At 51.1% G+C, this 19,778-nt stretch overlaps 1 protein-coding gene across 7 annotated transcripts in view; it reads left to right on the plus strand.

The window, feature by feature from the left end:
• ATP2B3 (ATPase plasma membrane Ca2+ transporting 3) overlaps nt 1-19,778 on the plus strand; it is a 348,827-nt gene that overhangs the window by 248,573 nt on the left and 80,476 nt on the right. For all 7 annotated transcript variants that reach the window (XM_086940211.1, XM_086940208.1, XM_086940205.1 and 4 more), the window contains one exon: nt 10,514-10,755. In XM_086940211.1, the coding sequence (XP_086796337.1) occupies nt 10,514-10,755 (242 nt within the window). The remainder of the gene's footprint in view (nt 1-10,513; nt 10,756-19,778) is intronic.

Consider the following 19,778-nt stretch of genomic DNA (forward strand, 5'->3'; position numbering starts at 1 on the left):
CAGACTCGTCTGGCTGTTTTTCAATATCTTCAACAAACAATGCATGAGGGATTGGAGCGGGACGAAGAGATAGCAACCGCTCGACAGCACGTCGAACGTTGGTATCCACAATCAGCCCATTTGCGAACTGAAGCTGAAGATCAGACAGAGCGGTGAGCACCTCGTCAGGCGCATCAGCCGCTATCTGATCATGAAGGAACTTACACATTTCATTGAACACATATCTCTGGGTAGGTATATTGAATTGACAAAATGTATTGAGTACGACACGGGGTGGACATCTAAGAGGATTTACCATCCAACCCATCGCCATATTATATAGCGCAACGCGTTCTCTGTTTCCAGGAAGCTGACTACGTCTCTGAGGACCATCGGAACCAGCGGACCCATGAACAGGTCCGAGCGAATGAAAGAAGCTTGCCGCAAGAGGAGAATTACGACTACGAGTAGAGGGAGAAGAATAAGACACAGGATTAACAAGAGAAGGAGTAGAAACAGTAGCAACAGCAGGAGTTAACAAAACAGGAGCAGTAGCAGGAGCGGTAGCGGGAGCAGGAGTATGTGGAAGTGGAGGAGCAGTAGGGATAGCAACAGGCAAAGGAGCAGGAACAGTCGGAAGGGCAGGTGCAGGTTGAGGAACAGGCAAAGGAAGAATAGGCGGAAGAATAGGAACGGCAGGGACCACAGGAGCTGCGGTACCCTGTACGTACGGAGGAGGTGACTTCATGAGATAAGACATTAAAGGATCCTCAACTGGCTCTTCCTTCTTTTCCGGCTCCGTAGGCAAAGCGGGATAACATTTATCTACAGTCATACGCTGTAATCGGTCAAACACTTCCTTATCCTTAACCTCCTTATCTCGCTGAAATTGCTCTGCTTTCTTCACTATGGTAGCAACATTATCTCGCTGAGTACGTTTATTCTGTCTGATTTCTTTCTGTCGGGCTTCTTTACGCCACAACCGAAAGGCATCAAACATGGCCGGCCTTGACTTTCTTTCAAACAATTTAATCTCTAGATTATCTAAGATCGGGGCCTCGAAGCTACCATGAGGTGGCCAACGAAGGTCGCCGTCCTTTTTCGTGTATTTAATCCAATAATCGTTAAAGGTAATTGGGCCTAGCCCATGTTTACTATAGAGCTCATAAGTGGGAGTTCCAACCGGAGGTATCGGACACGAGTCCTCCAGTCGGGAATCCGTACCACAAGGTCTGAAACAACTAAACAAAGTACTGCGACCAGGCATCTTGCACACTAGCCGAGTTTCACAAACTTCAAGGGTTACGGGATTTACCAAGTCCCAGCAAAGAACAAAACCCTCGGTTTTTGGCGGCTGCAGTCGTCAAACAACACAACAAAGTACGCTAGCAAAGTGTCACCGACAAAAACACTCACACAGCGTTAACAACAAAAACACTCGCTAAAGTGTCAACAACCAAGAACTCTGGGAGCGACCCACAAATACTTAACTCAAAGATCGATGGCGTCACCAGGAAGGCCCGTCAATCGTCTCGCTCTACCAAGGTCTACGCCAGGCGCCAAAACAGGTCTACAGTCAGGGCAGCAGTCCGTCGCAGCCGTCAGGAGGCGGGAATCTTCGCGGGAAAAGTCTTCGGGCCACTTATTTCGACAACAGGATCGATGAAGCGGAGTGCACCTTCCCTCGGAGATTTCACACGAAGTTCCTCACGATCGTCGGGCTTGGACCGGTACCACTGATGCAGCCCCACGTTGGGCGCCAACTGAAGGACTGGGTTCTTTAAGACCCAGCGGTGCCAGGGCACAACACCTGAAACCTTCGTGGGTAACCTGCTCCGGCGTACGAATCACAGAGACACGGGACACTTCCTTCGACGTCAAAGATTCAAGGTTTATTTGCTGCAGGGAACACAGAAGTCACGACAAGTACACCACGTGCAACTTGGGGAGACTGCTTCAAATTGGTTCTGTGGATCGCTCCTTTTATACAGTTTTTACCCATAAGACAACATGGTACACAAAAGTTTACAACCTGGTTCTCACCATTATCCCCCAGAGGGGTCGCTTTGGTCACTTTGAAACACATGAGGTCCGGAACATAAGTGCGGAAACATTTGGCGGTTCCCAACTGTAAAAACCCATCTTCCCACCATTAGCGAATTCCTATCAGCAGTAAAACGGATCGAAATAGGAACAAAGACAGGTGCAGAGGAAGACGGAGACAGTGGGGAGATCGGAAAGGGTGTAAAAGGGGAGGTATCGGGAAACACGAGATACAGGCATCAAAGGGACGTGCCTAATGAGATGCACGGCTGAGACAATAAGTCCGTGCGGCAAGATGAGCCTCGAGCGGCGCCATCTGCCTTACAGTAGCATCCCCCTCGTCATAAAGACACTTACAAAGAACATGTGTCTTCCGCAAATATCTTGGGAGTCCCAGGGTCGCGAAGCGGACAACGTCCGTTCGCTGGCTACTTGAGGGCAAGAGACAAAATGGATGCCGTATCTAAGATGGAACCCGTGGGTACAGATGACAAACCCACATAACAAACGAACGGTTTAAGTTAGCACAGCGAAACTGCGCACACTTACTAAACTCGTCATTTGCGGTTCATAGATACCAGACTCGACCATATTCGTGCGAGTCGAAAACACCACTTACGATTGTCACGGAACCTCACCAGGACTGTGCCACATGGCCCACTCTCTCCCTGATCTGGTCCTGTAAGTTACTAGTGAGTGCCAGGACTGTGCCACATGGCCCACTCTCTGCCTGATCTGATCCTGTAAGTTACTATTGAGTGCCAGGACTGTGCCACATGGCCCCCTCTCTGCCTGATCTGATCCTGTAAGTTACTAGTGAGTGTGCAAGCTATCCAAGAATGTGCCAATCTCTGCCTGACCTTACCAGCAAGGTGCTAGTGAGTTCCTGTGTTATGCCAAAATGTGCCACTCTCTCCCTGGCCGCATCCTGTAAGTTACAAGTGAAAGCTGGGACTGTCCAGGAATGTTCTACTCTACCTGACCTGATTTAACCATGTAAGAACCTAGGGAGTGCCAGGGCTATGACAATATGGTCCAGTATCTGCCCGGTTTTATCCTGCAAGTTGCTAGTAAGTGCCTAGACAGTCTGGGAAAGTTCTAGTCTCTGGTGACCTGACCGAACCCTGCAGGATACTAGTGAGTGTGCAAGTTATCTCAGGATGTGCCACTCTCTGCCCGACGTTCCCAGCATGATAGTAGTGAGTGTCTGCACTATATCAAAATGTTCTACATTGTCCCTTACATTATCCAGTAAAATAGTATTGCATGCCTGTTCTATCTGAGAAGTTTCCACAGTCTACCTTCCCATCCCGTATAAGATACTGGTGAGTGCCTGTTCTATCTCAGAATGTTCCGCACTATCTACCTTACCTTACCCTGTGAGATACTAGTGAGTGCCTGCGCTGTCTCAGAATGTTCCACTGTCTACCTGAATATATCCATCAAGATACTAGTGAGTGCCTGTCCTATCTCACAATCTTCCACTCTTGACATTACCTTATCCTGTAGGATCCTAGTGAGTGCCTAGACTATTCAGAAATGTTTTACTCACTGCCCAACCTGAGTCTGTAAGATACTAGTGAGTGTACAAGCTATCTCTGAATGTGCCACTCGATGCCTGACGTTACCAACAAGATACTAGTGAGTGTCTGTGTTATCTCAAAATGGTCTACATTGTGTCATACCTCATCCTGTGAAATAGTACTGAGTGCCTGTTCTATCTCAGAATGTTCCGCACTCTCTACCTTTTCTTGCCCTGTGAGATACTAGTGAGTGACTGCGCTGTCTCAGAATGTTTCACACTGTCTACCTTACCTCACCCTATGAGATACAAGTGAGTGCCTGCGCTGTCTCAGAATGTTTCACACTCTCTACCTTACCTTACCCTGTGAGATACAAGTGAATGCCTGCGCTGTCTCAGAATGTTTCACACTCTCTACCTTACCTTACCCTGTGAGATACAAGTGAGTGCCTGCGCTGTCTCAGAATGTTTCACACTCTCTACCTTACCTTACCCTGTGAGATACTAGTGAGTGCCTGCTCTGTCTCAGAATGTTTCACACTCTCTACCTTACCTTACTCTGTGAGATACAAGTGACTGCGCTGTCTCAGAATATTTCACATTCTCTACCTTACCTCAGCCTATGAGATACTAGTGAGTGCCTGTGCTGTCTCAGAATGTTTCACACTCTCTACCTTACCTTACCCTGTGAGATACAAGTGAGTGCCTGCTCTGTCTCAGAATGTTTCACACTCTCTACCTTACCTTACCCTGTGAGATACTAGTGAGTGCCTTCTCTGTCTCAGAATGTTTCACACTCTCTACCTCACCTTACCCTGTGAGATACTAGTGAGTGCCTGTTCTATCTCAGAATGTTCCGCACTCTCTACCTTTTCTTGCCCTGTGAGATACTAGTGAATGCCTGCGCTGTCTCAGAATGTTCCGCACTCTCTACCTTACCTCAGCCTGTGAGATACTAGTGAGTGACTGCTCTGTCTCAGAATGTTTCACACTCTCTACCTTACCTCAGCCTGTGAGATACTAGTGAGTGACTGCTCTGTCTCAGAATGTTTCACACTCTCTACCTAACCTCAGCCTGTGAGATACTAGTGAGTGACTGCTCTGTCTCAGAATGTTTCACACTCTCTACCTTACCTCAGCCTGTGAGATACTAGTGAGTGACTGCTCTGTCTCAGAATGTTTCACACTCTCTACCTTACCTCAGCCTGTGAGATACTAGTGAGTGACTGCTCTGTCTCAGAATGTTTCACACTCTCTACCTTACCTCAGCCTGTGAGATACTAGTGAGTGACTGCTCTGTCTCAGAATGTTTCACACTCTCTACCTTACCTCAGCCTGTGAGATACTAGTGAGTGCCTGCGCTGTCTCAGAATGTTTCACACTCTATACCTTACCTTACCCTGTTAGATACTAGTGAGTGACTGCTCTGTCTCAGAATGTTCCACACTCTCTACCTTACCTCAGACTGTGAGATACTAGTGAGTGCCTGCGCTGTCTCAGAATGTTTCACACTCTCTACCTTACCTCAGCCTGTGAGATACTAGTGAGTGACTGCTCTGTCTCAGAATGTTCCACACTCTCTACCTTACCTCAGCCTGTGAGATACTAGTGAGTGACTGCTCTGTCTCAGAATGTTCCACACTCTCTACCTTACCTCAGCCTGTGAGATACTAGTGAGTGCCTGCGCTGTCTCAGAATGTTTCACACTCTCTACCTTACCTTACCCTGTTAGATACTAGTGAGTGACTACTCTGTCTCAGAATGTTTCACACTCTCTACCTTACCTCAGCCTGTGAGATACTAGTGGGTGACTGCTCTGTCTCAGAATGTTTCACACTCTCTACCTTACCTCAGCCTGTGAGATACTAGTGAGTGACTGCTCTGTCTCAGAATGTTTCACACTCTCTACCTTACCTCAGCCTGTGAGATACTAGTGAGTGACTGCTCTGTCTCAGAATGTTTCACACTCTCTACCTTACCTCAGCCTGTGAGATACTAGTGAGTGACTGTTCTGTCTCAGAATGTTTCACACTCTCTACCTTACCTCAGCCTGTGAGATACTAGTGAGTGACTGCTCTGTCTCAGAATGTTTCACACTCTCTACCTTACCTCAGCCTGTGAGATACTAGTGAGTGACTGCTCTGTCTCAGAATGTTTCACACTCTCTACCTTACCTCAGCCTGTGAGATACTAGTGAGTGCCTGCACTGTCTCAGAATGTTCCACTGTCCACCTGCCTTTATCAAGCAAGATATTAGCGAGTGCCTGTCCTATTTCACAATGTGCCACTCTTGGCCTTCCTGTATCCTGTAGGATGCTAGGGAGGGCCAGGGCTATCCAGGAATATTCTACTCTCTGCCTGACCTGTCCTGACCCTAATAGATACTGGTGGGTGAGCAAGCTATCTCTGAATGTGCCACTCTCTGCCTGACTTTACCAGACAGATACTATTGAGCGATTGTATTATATCAGAATTTTCCACACTCTATCTTACCTCACCCTGTGAGATACTAGTAAGTGCCTGTTCTACCTCAGAATGTCCCACACTCTCTACCTTACCTCAGCCTGTGAGATACTAGTGAGTGTCTGCACTGTTTTAGAATGTTCCACTGTCTACCTGAATTTATCAAGCAAGAGACTAGTGAGTGCCTGTGCTATTTCACAAAGTTCCACTCTCAAACTTACCTTATCCTGTAAGATCCTAGTGAATGCCGGGACTATTCAGACACGTCCTACTCTTTGTCCGACTTAACCCTGTAGGAGTACTAGTGAGTGCCTGACTTCACCAGCAAGATACTAGCGAGTGCCTGTCCTATCTCCCAATTTTGCATTCTCTAGCTGGGACTGTGACTATCCAGACGAGTTGTACTCTTTGCTTGACGGGACCTAACCCTGTAGGATACTAGTGAGTGTGCAAGCTATCTAAGAACGAGCCACTCTCTGCCTGACTTTACCAGCAAGACTCAAGTGAGTGCCTGTGCTGTCTCAGGAGGTTGCACGCTCTGTGCAATGTCTCCTTAGACACTAGTGCACGCCAGAGCTCTCTCAGAGTCTTCCACTCTGTCTCACCTAGCAGGAAACTGGTAAAACCTTGGCGTTTCACAATATCCCACGTTCACCTCACCTTATGACGCAAGATACTAGTGAGTGCCGGGCTATCTTAGAATGCGCCACTTTCCGACTGACCTTTTCATGCAAGAAGGGCTAACATCGAGGGGTCTGGAGAAGGATGCTGCGATTGCCATGCACAGGAGTGAGTTGTTAATTATGTCTGAAATGCTGTTTTCTTCTCCACTGTTTCCCCCTTTCATTAATTAATAAAAAATAATCAGTCTGTACCTGGACTGGCTCCAGGGTAGTAAGACTTGCCCTAGGTTCCCAAGAGGCAATGGTTCATCCTTTCCCACCAAGTGCTTGCACTGTCCGCCTACTCTCTGCAGGGGATTACCCCTCACTGTGCTTTCCTTCTTGGCACTGATAGCACAGGCCTTTGTTTTTGTATTAATAGTCCAGTTCTGGCACTCTCCTGAGGGCAGTCCCGTTCATCGCCCTTTCCCCGGGTGCGAGTCTAACTCTCCTCCCTTTCCCTATAGTACTCGCCTTCCTTTCCTCAGTGGTCAGTAGCATTGCCCCCCCTTTGTTCGATAATGCCACCATTCTTTCTTCCAGTGGCCAGTGCATTTCTTCCTGTCCTCGTGGGTAGTAACAGTGAAACCCCTTTTAGCGGGGTTGATTGCACGACCCTCCCTTTCGCGAGCTGGGGCACCATTTGCAATATATTAGAGTGGAGAAAACCTTCTACTTTGTTTCACAAAAGGAATGGCGCCGCTCTTCCTACCTCCAGTAGGAATCAACACTGCGCTTCCTACCTGCAGGAGGCAGTGGTGCTGCCCTTCTTATCTCCCATGGGTAACAACACTGTGCTTCCTGTCTCCAGTGGGTAATGGCGCTGCCCTTCCTGTTGGGTAACAACCCTGTGCTTCCTGTCTCCAGTGGGTAATGGCGCTGCCCTTCCTGTCTCCAGTGGGTAATGGCGCTGCCCTTCCTGTTGGGTAATGGCGCTGCCCTTCCTGTTGGGTAATGGCACCGCCCTTCCTGTTGGGTAATGGCACCGCCCTTCCTGTTGGGAATGGCACGGCCCTTCCTGTTGGGTAATGGCACCGCCCTTCCTGTTGGGAATGGCACGGCCCTTCCTGTTGGGTAATGGCACCGCCCTTCCTGTTGGGAATGGCACGGCCCTTCCTGTTGGGTAATAGCGCTGCCCTTCTTGTTGGGTAATGGCGCTGCCCTCCCTCTCTCAAGTTGGTAATGGCACGGCCCTTCCTGTCTCCAGTTGGTAATAGCGCTGCCCTTCCTGTTGGGTAATGGCTCTGCCCTCCCTCTCTCCAGTTGGTAATGGCACGGCCCTTCCTGTCTCCAGTTGGTAATGGCGCTGCCCTTCCTGTTGGGTAATGGCGCTGCCCTCACTCTCTCCAGTTGGTAATGGCACTGCCCTTCCTGTTGGGTAATAGCGCTGCCCTTCCTGTTGGGTAATAGCGCTGCCCTTCCTGTTGTGTAATGGCGCTGCCCTTCCTGTTGGGTAATGGCACCGCCCTTCCTGTTGGGTAATGGCACCGCCCTTCCTGTTGGGAATGGCACGGCCCTTCCTGTTGGGTAATAGCGCTGCCCTTCTTGTTGGGTAATGGCGCTGCCCTCCCTCTCTCAAGTTGGTAATGGCACGGCCCTTCCTGTCTCCAGTTGGTAATAGCGCTGCCCTTCCTGTTGGGTAATGGCTCTGCCCTCCCTCTCTCCAGTTGGTAATGGCACGGCCCTTCCTGTCTCCAGTTGGTAATGGCGCTGCCCTTCCTGTTGGGTAATGGTGCTGCCCTCACTCTCTCCAGTTGGTAATGGCACTGCCCTTCCTGTTGGGTAATAGCGCTGCCCTTCCTGTTGGGTAATAGCGCTGCCCTTCCTGTTGTGTAATGGCGCTTCCCTTCCTGTTGGGTAATGGCGCTGCCCTTCCTGTTGGGTAATGGCACCGCCCTTCCTGTTGGGTAATGGCACCGCCCTTCCTGTTGGGTAATGGCGCTGCCCTTCCTGTCTCCAGTGGGTAATGGCACTGCCCTTCCTGTTGTGTAATGGCACTGCCCTTCCTGTTGGGTAATAGCGCTGCCCTTCCTGTTGTGTAATGGCGCTGCCCTTCCTGTTGGGTAATGGCACCGCCCTTCCTGTTGGGTAATGGCACCGCCCTTCCTGTTGGGTAATGGCGCTGCCCTTCCTGTCTCCAGTGGGTAATGGCACTGCCCTTCCTGTTGTGTAATGGCGCTGCCCTTCCTGTTGGGTAATGGCGCTGCCCTTCCTGTTAGGTAATGGCGCTGCCCTTCCTGTTGGTAATGGCACCGCCCTTCCTGTTGGGTAATGGCGCTGCCCTTCCTGTCTCCAGTGGGTAATGGCACTGCCCTTCCTGTTGTGTAATGGCACTGCCCTCCCTCTCTCCAGTTGGTAATGGCACTGCCCTTCCTATCTCCAGTTGGTAATGGCACTGCCCTTCCTATCTCCAGTTGGTAATGGTGCTGCCCTTCCTGTTGGGTAATGGCACTGCCCTCCCTCTCTCCAGTGGGTAATGGCACTGCCCTTCCTGTTGTGTAATGGCACTGCCCTCCCTCTCTCCAGTTGGTAATGGCACTGCCCTTCCTATCTCCAGTTGGTAATGGCACTGCCCTTCCTATCTCCAGTTGGTAATGGTGCTGCCCATCCTGTTGGGTAATAGCGCTGCCCTCCCTCTCTCCAGTGGGTAATGGCACTGCCCTTCCTGTTGTGTAATGGCGCTGCCCTTCCTGTCTCCAGTTGGTAATGGCGCTGCCCTTCCTGTTGGGTAATGGCGCTGCCCTTCCTGTCTCCAGTTGGTAATGGCGCTGCCCTTCCTGTTGGTAATGGCACCGCCCTTCCTGTTGGGTAATGGTGCTGCCCTTCCTGTCTCCAGTGGGTAATGGCACTGCCCTTCCTGTTGTGTAATGGCACTGCCCTCCCTCTCTCCAGTTGGTAATGGCACTGCCCTTCCTATCTCCAGTTGGTAATGGCACTGTCCTTCCTATCTCCAGTTGGTAATGGTGCTGCCCTTCCTGTTGGGTAATGGCACTGCCCTCCCTCTCTCCAGTGGGTAATGGCACTGCCCTTCCTGTTGTGTAATGGCACTGCCCTCCCTCTCTCCAGTTGGTAATGGCACTGCCCTTCCTATCTCCAGTTGGTAATGGCACTGCCCTTCCTATCTCCAGTTGGTAATGGTGGTGCCCATCCTGTTGGGTAATGGCGCTGCCCTCCCTCTCTCCAGTTGGAAATGGCACTGCCCTTCCTGTCTCCAGTTGGTAATGGCGCTGCCCTTCCTGCCTCCAGTGGGTAATGGCGCTGCCCTTCCTGTCTCCAGTTGGTAATGGCGCTGCCCTTCCTGCCTCCAGTGGGTAATGGCACTACCCTCCATTTCCCTGAAGGTTTCAGGGCTGCCTAGGGTTGCACACGGTCTGTCCTAGATTGATCAGTCTATAGTAAAGCTTCATGATGGCCACCGGTCCTCTAACTGAGTTGCATGTCGATTTCTACGTGTACCTGAATCTCTTGAGGATCTGCTAAACTTCTGCAATGGGCCGGGCTGTCCTGCCTTTTTGGCCCCACCCTTGCCCTAAAGGCTTCTGATGTCTCTGGTGAGGCAGAGTGAGATGGCACCAAAAGGAAGCTGGTGGTGCTACTAAACTGTGTGTAATGCAGACAGTAAGTCAGTAATGGCCCCACCTCAGTCCTCAGCCTATATTGTCTCTTTGCCATTAACACTGGGGGCCATATGCATGAACACATTTTCCGATAGACACAGAATGGGTAAAACCCTTTGATGCATCTGGCCCTGGGTCTTTTAAACCTACCTCCGCCGAGCCCGACTAGCATCATAAGGCCCCCCAGACATGCTAAGGTCTGACCCTTTGCCATCTTTCCTCTGCAGCCTCCAGAGAAGGAAGGGGGGCTTCCGCGGCAGGTCGGCAATAAGACGGAGTGCTCGCTCCTCGGCTTCGTCCTGGACCTGAAGCGGGACTTCCAGCTGGTGCGAGACCAGGTCCCGGAGGAGAAGCTCTACAAGGTCTACACCTTCAACTCCGTGCGGAAGTCCATGAGCACCATCATCTGCCTGCCCGACGGGGGCTTCCGGCTCTACAGCAAGGGCGCCTCCGAGATCCTGCTGAAGAAGTGAGTCTACGGGGTCACCCCTCTCTACTGTTTGGTGTATGGGGGGTTAATCCCAGGTAATAGCATAGAGTGTGGGGATAACCAGTGGGTAAGTCTGTCCTCTCCACTTCTAGTTCTAAAGGATCTAGATGCACTGTTTGGAACCTTGGAGTAGCTGCAGCGAGTAGACCTTGTAGTTCGTAGTCGATGCTCACCAGCAACACATCGTGAAATAAGCGCACGCCGTTCCATGGTGAAGCGTAAAAGGCCACTTTATTAGGACAGGTTAATGCAGAATTATTGTTCACTTCAATACAACTTTAATGATAATATCAACTTCTTCAGTACCCCAAACTTCTCCGTTCGTATCAACCATTCACCCTCAACTCTCCATACCCCACACTCATTCAACTGTCAATCACTGTCTCCCTTGTATTCCCCCAGTCTCTCCTCCAATTCCCCTACCACCCATCCGCAAAATGCAGCCTTCTTGCCCAGTTCCAAAGTTCCACACCACCTTCCCTTCCCTTGGGCTCCCCTCACCCCTCCCCCGGAGAGGTGGATACACCTGCATCTGCCTCACCTCGCCTGCCTGCCCACCTCATTTTCTATAAATGCACTAACTTAGGCGCCCGCGCAGCGGAAGGCAAGCCCGTCTGCGCCCGTCCGCGCCGGGCCGTCGCCTGTCGCCAGGACCCCTGCATCTTTTTCAGGTGAAGCAATTAGATATACAAGTAAAGAGCGTTTGGGCATGGCCTCCGAGTGCCTCTCTGCACCTTGGGTGCTTCAGGAGCCATCTTTCGAGTGTGAATTCTGTGCATTTAAGGTTGATTCCGGGGAGCAATTCTTATGTGCACCCAACCTTACTGAATACAAGTTGAAATGCGTTACTTACCTGTAACAGCAGTTATCCAGTATTGGTGTCTTTCATAGATTCACATGCCTGAATCATTCCCCGTCGTCGAGACGGGAGCCTCCGGTAAATAAAAAAGTAATGTCCATAGACATACATAGAGAGAAAGGGTCCAAGGGTCTCCGCTTAGTAGCCTTTCCTTGTCCTTATGTAAAAAGGACCAAACTGTCATAGTCAGCCAATCAGCTCCGACCTCCCTCTAGAACCTTCCTGGGAGGAGCCTCAGTCCCTCAGATTTTCGTACGCACCCAGCTAGGTTTGGCGTAATATAGTCCGAGAGGGAAGTGAGTCCTTCCAGGGGAGGCGGGTGGGTTGCATGTGAATCTATGAAAGACACCAATACTGGATAACTGCTGTTACAGGTAAGTAACGCATTTCTTATCCAGTATTAGGGGTGTCTTTCATAGATTCACATGCCTGAATCAGAGTAGCTAGCAATCATAGTAGCACATTTGTAAAACAGAGTCGCTCTGCCGTCATAGTAGATAATGCATATAATATCATACAATAAAGAGACAGCATATCATCAGAGCAATAATGTGCATACCTGGAAGGCGGGATGTAGGAAGGCTCACCTTACTGAAAGAGGTGGCGAAGCACCGCCTGGCCCACTGCCGCATCCTTCTGGAGTTCGATATCCAGGCAGTAGTGTCTGGCGAAAGTATGCGGTGACTTCCAGGTCGCCGCTCTGCAGATGTCCAGGATCAGCACTCCAGCAAACAGTGCCGCTGACGTAGACATCGCTCTGGTTGAGTGAGCCAGAACACGGTCATTCAAAGGCCGGCCGGCCTTTTCGTGGCAGAATGAAATCGCAGAGGAGATCCATCTGGAGATGCTTTGCTTCGTGAGGGGCAGGCCCATTCGTGGTCTGCTGTATGCCACGAACAGCTGTGAGGATTTCCTGAGAGCCTTAGTCTTGTCCAGGTAGAACTTTAGGCACCTCATGAGGTCCAAAGAATGCAGCGACCTTTCCGCTGCTGTGGAAGGGTTGGCAAAGAAGGACCTAAGGACCAATGGTTCGTTGAGATGGAAGTCCGAAGGTACTTTTGGAATGAACTTAGGGTTTGGTCGCAGTATCACCCTATCATGTCTGAATTGCAGATATGGTTCCTGAATGGACAAGGCTTGCAGCTCGCTAACCCTTCTGGCCGAAGTTAGAGCGAGCAAGAGCGCTGTTTTCCATGAGAGGTGTTGAAGAGATGCCCTGTGAATGGGTTCAAACGGGTGACGCATGAGCTGGTTGAGTACCAGGTTAAGCTGCCATGTGGGAGGTACTTTCCGAGGCCTCGGAAAGGATCTGTATAGCCCTTTGAGGAATTGCTTGACTAGCCGACTAGACCACAGAGAAGGTCCTGTGACCATTCTGGTGAACCTCGAGATTGCAGGCAGGTGAACTTTGATGGACGCATGCGCCAGTCCCGACTGGGCCAAATGCAGGAGGTATGGTAATATCTGTTCAGGTGTGATGGCGAGGGGCCGTAGGCCCTGGTCTGAACACCATATGCAGAACCTCTTCCATTTGAGACAGTAGGTCTTGTTCGTACTGTCTGCCCTCGCTTTGGCTAGTACCTCCCTGCAGTCTTGTGGGATATTCAGGCCACCGAACTCTCTGTGCTCAGGAGCCAGGCTGATAATTTGAGCGATTGGAGGTTCGGGTGCTGCACTTGCCCGTTGGACATCGTCAGAAGGGCCGGGTGTTGGTTCAGGCGAATCGGTGATCTGATGGAGAGTCGAAGCAGATCCGAGAACCAGTGTTGCCTCGGCCAGGACGGGGCAATCAGGATCAGGGTGCATGGTTCCACCTTCATCTTCCTGAGGAGCCGTGGGATCATCGGGAATGGAGGAAAGGCGTATGCAAAGACGCTGCACCATCCGATGGAAAATGCATTTCCTAGTGATCCTGGTTGGGGATGCCAACTTGCGTAGCTTGGGCATTTGGCGTTCCTCTTGGTGGCAAAGAGGTCGATGTTTGGGACTCCCCAAAGAGAAAAGATGTGAGTGAGGGCGCTGTCTGATAGTTCCCACTCGTGGGAGAGGGACTTTTGCCTGCTCAGGGCGTCCGCGATGGTATTGTCCTTTCCCGGGACATATTCCGCTTTGAGTTGGATTTCGTGCAGCACTAGCCCGTTCCAGATCTTCTGCGATTCGCGTGAGAGCGAGAGCGAACGCGTTCCCCCTTGTTTGTTTAGATAGTGCATCGTCGTGGTGTTGTCTGTCCTGACGAGCACTGGGGATTTCTGGATGCGGGGCAAGAAGGCTTGGAGAGCCAGATACACGGCTCTTAGCTCCAAGAGGTTTATATGGAGCGATTGCTCTTGAGAGTCCCATTTGCCGCTGATTTGTAGGTCCTGGAGCACTGCGCCCCATCCCTCTAGGGAGGCGTCTGTTGTTATCACCAGCGGTGATGCTGGAAGGAGAAACGGTAAGCCCACAGTTAGATTTCGGCGACGTGTCCACCATTGTAGAGCTGTGGAAATTTTCGGTGTGATCCGAAGGATGTCTTCGAAGGAGCCAGTGCTTTGAGTCCATTGGCTTGCTAGTGCCTCCTGCAAGGGCCGCATTCTGAGCCTGCAGTGCGGGATGAGGAGTATGCAGGAAGACATCATCCCCAGGAGGGAGGTGTAAGTCCGAACTTTCAGGTGCTTTGTCTTTGCCACAGCCGTGGCCAGAGATAAGATCTTGTCTGTCCTCTCTTTCGAGGGGAAGGCTTTTGTGCACTCTGTGTCCAACATGGCCCCTAGGAAGGTAATCTTTGTTGCGGGGACCATGCATGATTTTCTGAGATTGAGCGTCAATCCCAGATTTTGAAAGAGATTGGTGCAGGCGTTGGAGGATGTGATTGCGTCTCCAGGTGAGGGTGCTTTCACCAGCCAGTCGTCTAGGTAGGGGAAGACCTGGTGGCCCAGTTGACGCAGGAAGGCTGCAACTGGCGCAAGGCATTTTGTGAAAATGCGCGGCGCGGACTTGAGGCCGAACGGCAGGACTTTGAACTGATAGTGACGGCCCGCCACCTCGAATCTTAGGAATTTCCGGTGATTTCTGAGGATGGGGATGTGGTAGTATGCATCCTGGAGATCCAGTGACACCATGAAATCTCCTTTCTCTAGAATGCCCAGGATTTCTTGAATCGTCACCATCCTGAACGATTGGCTCCGCAGGAAGGTGTTGAGTGCCCGGAGATCCAGGATGGGCCTCCACTTGTTTTCTTTTTGTTGTACAAGAAAGAAGTGGGAGTAAAATCCTTTCCCCTTTGAGGATGCCGGAACCCTTTCGATTGCTCCTTTTTGTAGCATTGTCGAAAGCTCCTTCAGAAGAAGGCGTGGATGTTTGTGTGTCCGTCTGCGTGGAGGGGTATTGGGAGGGATGGAGGTGAATTCGAGAGAGTGGCCAAATCGAATAATTTGAAGAACCCACCGGTCTGTGGTGATGTACTGCCAATTGTGAAGGAAGTGGGTCAGCTTTCCTCCAATTTGAAAGGATGGAGAGGGTGTTTGGACTGGCTGGAGTAGTCGGTCACTGGCGGCCGCCAGCGCCCCTCTTGGTATTTTTACCTCTGTAGGTTGATCTTCCGAATGAAGATTGTCGGCCTTGCTGTTGTTTGTTTTGGTACTGGCCTTTGTGATTGTATGAGAACGAGGACCTGTTTTGATATGAGCCTCGATAGGAGGACTGACCTCTGGGCCTGCTGCCCCGAAAGGACTGGTTTCTAGACTGCAGAGAGCCCAGTGCCCTTGCCGTGTCCGTGTCCTTCTTAATGGCCTGTAGAGCCTCGTCGATCTTTTCTCCAAACAGGTGCTGGCCGTCGAAGGGCATGTCCAGAACCTTTGCCTGTACTTCTTGGCGGAATGAAGTCGCTCTTAGCCATCCTTGGCGTCTCAGTACAGCAGCTCCCGCAAGTTGACGGAAGCCTGTCATGGCTGCGTCGATAGCACAGTCTATGAGTTCCGCTGCAGAAGATTGACCTTCCACGAGGAGCGCTTTCACCTCACCCTGGACTTCGTCAGGTAGTTCCTTCACGTAAGGGGCAATGTCCTCCCACAGCTGGCGATTGTAACGCCCCAGCAAGGCAATGGAGTTGGCCACCTTGATGGACATGGCCGATGTGGATGTGAAACGTTTACCAATCGTGTCAAGTTTTCTGCCCTCCTTGTCCGGGGGAGCGGACAGTGGTGAGGAAGGGTTGCGGGAGTGTTTCTGGGCCGCCTGCGTCACTACCGAGTCCGGTTTGGGGTGACCGTTAAGGCAAGCCGCCGCAGTGAGTGGTGCTCTGTATTTCTTATCTAGGCGTGGGACCACCGCCGGCACAGAAGCAGGAGTTAGCATTAACTTCTTTCCTTGTTCCCACAAAAATTCTATGATCGGAACAGCTTTTGCGGATTTCTGAGTCTGTTCCTTAAAGTCGTGCAGGAAACAGTCAGTTTCCGTGGATTCCACCACCATGTGGAATCTCTTCGCTGCTCTCTCCACCAGCTTGTGGAAGCCAGCAATGTCCACCGGGGGGGAGTCCGCTTGACGCGGTTGTGGTGAAGCTGGGGATGATGCTATATATTCATCCTCTTCATCCTGGTCTGAGTGGTCCGAGTGAACCTCCTGGACCTCTCCTTCCTCCAGTTCTTCCTCCTCCTCCTCTTCGTCCGAAGAGACCACCACCTGAGGTTGGACGTCATGGTGGGTTTGATGGTGAAGCTGAGTTTGTTTTGGTGCGGACACCTGTACTTGGACTGAAGGTGTCTGATGCCCCTTGTCCTCTGGCGCGGGACTTCTAGGCGCTTGACCGCCTCTGTCCGCCTCCGGAAAGCGTTGCTTGTAGTCTTGCACAAGAAGTCGTAAGTCATCAACCAGGGTCACTGGTAAGCATATCATGGGGGTGACTTCAGTGCGGACACTGGTATGGACGGAGTGTTCCTGATAGGTGAATTCTTCCTGTTCCTCATCAGTGCTTTGGCATTTTATGTGAAGGTCTGAGACCGAAGTAGCGGGATCCAGATGGTCATCCTCTTCGGATTCTTCGCTTTGGAAAATTTCTTGAGGTGGTTGCTTTTCCACCTTGCTTGGAGACGTCGTTTCCGGGGTAATTAGTGGTTTGCATGGTTTGCCAGACTGCATGGCAGAGCTTGTCGTCGTCGAGGGGACCGTTGACGGTGGCAGCATCAGGGTTGGTGCCTCCAGCAGTTTCGATTTTTGCCATGGTTCCTTCGACGACGAGTCGTCCGTCGACGGTGTCGTCGCCGAGTCCGTCGTCGACGGAGCCTTCGGTGTCGTCGTCGAGCCCTTCGTCGACGGGGTCTTCGTCGACGGGGTCGTCGACGACGAGTCCTTCGTCGAAGGGGTCTTCGTCGACGGGGCCGTCGACGACGAGCCTTTCGTCGACGGGGTCGTCGACGAGGTCTTCGTCGACGGTGGAGTGGACGAAGGGATCTTGGTCGTCGACGACTGCGAAGTCGTCGTCTTCATCGACGGTGCCTTCGTAGACGATGTCCTCGTCGACGAGTCTCTCGTCGACACTCTCGTCGTCGACGGTTTTGACGACGATGGGCTCGTCGCTGGTGACGGCGTCGTCGATGGTGTAGTCTTCGTTGTCGACATGGTCTTTGTCGTCGACGACGATTTTAGGAGAATAATTGAAGAAACAGGTCTACCTGAAGATGAGGAGGACGTAGTCGTCGTCGTCGACGCTGAGGGCGACGACGCTGATGTGGTAGACACTGTGGTTTTGACTGATGTAGTCCTCTGGCTTTGTCTAGAGGACGGAGCAGGCCTTTTAAAGGTTTTATCCTCCTTAGCAGACACTGAAGATGACGCAGATCTCGCCTCTGAAGACTTTTTGTGGGTCTTCGTAGGAGGAGTGTCTGAGGGGCCCGGGCAAGCTTCCCTTGGCCTCTTGTTTGAGACAGCAGAGGTCCTGGAAACGCTGCTCACAGAGGAGTCCAGATTGTCTCTGTTCTTAAGCCTGTCCAACCAAATCAGAAGGCGACCTTCCCTGTCTCTCACAGTCTTTTTTGGAAAAGACCTACAGATTTTGCATTTGTCCGAATTATGGTCCGGGTAAAGGCAATACAAGCACAGGTCGTGCTGATCATCCACATGTATTCTTTTCTTGCTGCAGGAAGAGCAGGCCCTGAACAGGGCTTTCTTCTTCGAGTCAGACATGGAAGAAGCAGTAGAAATACACACTTACTTCAGGAATAGTGTGGTGAAGAAGTCCTTGAAGAGTTTTGAGGGTTCAGAGAACACTTTCAAAGAAAGTTTGATGACTTTAGAGTAATCCTGAGGAGAGCTCAGGCTGGAGACTCCCTAGCACAACGTGCGGTAGAAAATCTGAGGGACTGAGGCTCCTCCCAGGAAGGTTCTAGAGGGAGGTCGGAGCTGATTGGCTGACTATGACAGTTTGGTCCTTTTTACATAAGGACAAGGAAAGGCTACTAAGGGGAGACCCTTGGACCCTTTCTCTCTATGTATGTCTATGGACATTACTTTTTTATTTACCGGAGGCTCCCGTCTCGACGACGGGGAATGATTCAGGCATGTGAATCTATGAAAGACACCCCTAATACTGGATAATCTTAGCCTTAACTGTCGTTCTTTGGTGAGGCACCATGCAGAGGTATTTGACCTCTTAATTGATGAGTGTCCTGATGCCCTCTTCCTTACAGAAACATGGCTTACCCAGGAAGCAGCCATGGCTAGCTCTCCCAGATGGTTATACGCTTAACTGTATTAATAGAGAGGGGGGAGAGGGGGCGCTATTGCTGTGGCGGCAAAAGAAGCCTATGCAGTCGCCCTGGCCAAAGAGGGGATAGCGGGTTGTGAAAGTGGTTTGTTTAAAATTAAGCTTAGTTGTAATCTTACAATGTCCGGTCTTTTAATCTACAGACCTTCTAGGCCTTCTGGTACTTTTCAAGAAGATCTAGTGAATAAAATTGGACACATGGCCAGTAAGGCGGCAAATTTTACCATCTTGGGGGATTTCAATCTTCACCTTGAGATGGAAGGGAAGGCCGAGATTGCCAGTTTTCTGGCGGACTTTGAAGCCTTCCAGTTACCGCAACGTGTCATTGCGGGTACTCGTGTGGCTGGCCTCTTGCTGGACCCTATCTTTCCAACTTTAGTTGTTTACAAACTTTCCTCCCGGTCCCTCAGGCCTGGACGGATCATTCATTAGTGACATTCTCTCTGCAGTGGCGGTGTAGAGTTGATGCTGCCCGTCCAGCCACTATGAAAAAACGGCCCTGGCACAAGCTAGACCACGATGTGCTTGCTTTGTGGTTGGCGGAGCATAGACCCCAACTTCCCTCAGACATCGAGGGGGCTAATTTGTGTTTTCACGACTGGTTGTTGGCTGGTCTGGACAGTTGCATTCCGGCCAAGCAGGGCGGCAAAGGACGCGGGCTTTCGAACCAATGGTTCGACGACTCACTAACTCAGGCAAAGAAGGGGTGTAAGCAGCTGGAGCGTGCCTGGCGCCGCTCCTACGAGGCTTCTGCAAACTAGAATATCGAGTGGCGGTTAAGGCTTATCATAAGCTTATCCGAAGAACGCGGGCGGAGTTTGTAGCCAATAAAATCTTGGTCAGCTCCAACCCCGCCAAGACAATTTTTACCATGCTCAAAAATATGAAGAGTGCGGGCATGACCAGTGCCTCTCCTATAGCCTCTAACCATCAATGTGAGGCTTTAGCGAACCATTTTGTGAACAAAGTAGAGTAGATTTATCAGGGACTCTCTAATGAGACTAGTCTGGCTGAGATTGTCGTCTCTGGTGGGGCGGATACTATGGAGGGCAATTTTGTGTCATCTTTCCCTCTGCTGACTCCCCAGGAATTTGAGGCCTTGTGCTTTAAAATTAAGTCTGACTCTCCAGCGGACCCGATGTCATCTGCCCACTTTCGCCAGTTCCATTCTTCTATTGCCCCCGTGGGCCTAGAATTTGCCAATCTGTCTTTAAAAACAGCCTCTGTCCCCTCCAGTGTCTCCTGGGGACAAATTCAGTCCCCAGCAGTCAGGTCCCTGCAAAATGTCTCTTAGTCGGCCTCAAGTCCTCCTTTGTGTGCTGCAAAAGAGTCAGGCCGGACAACTTGACTAAATCATTTTCTCCCAAGTGTGTAAGGAGCGTGTCCTGACAATCCCTTCGG

The sequence above is a fragment of the Lissotriton vulgaris genome, chromosome 10 (genome assembly GCF_964263255.1).
Source record: "Lissotriton vulgaris chromosome 10, aLisVul1.2, whole genome shotgun sequence".
Lineage (NCBI taxonomy): Eukaryota > Metazoa > Chordata > Amphibia > Caudata > Salamandridae > Lissotriton > Lissotriton vulgaris.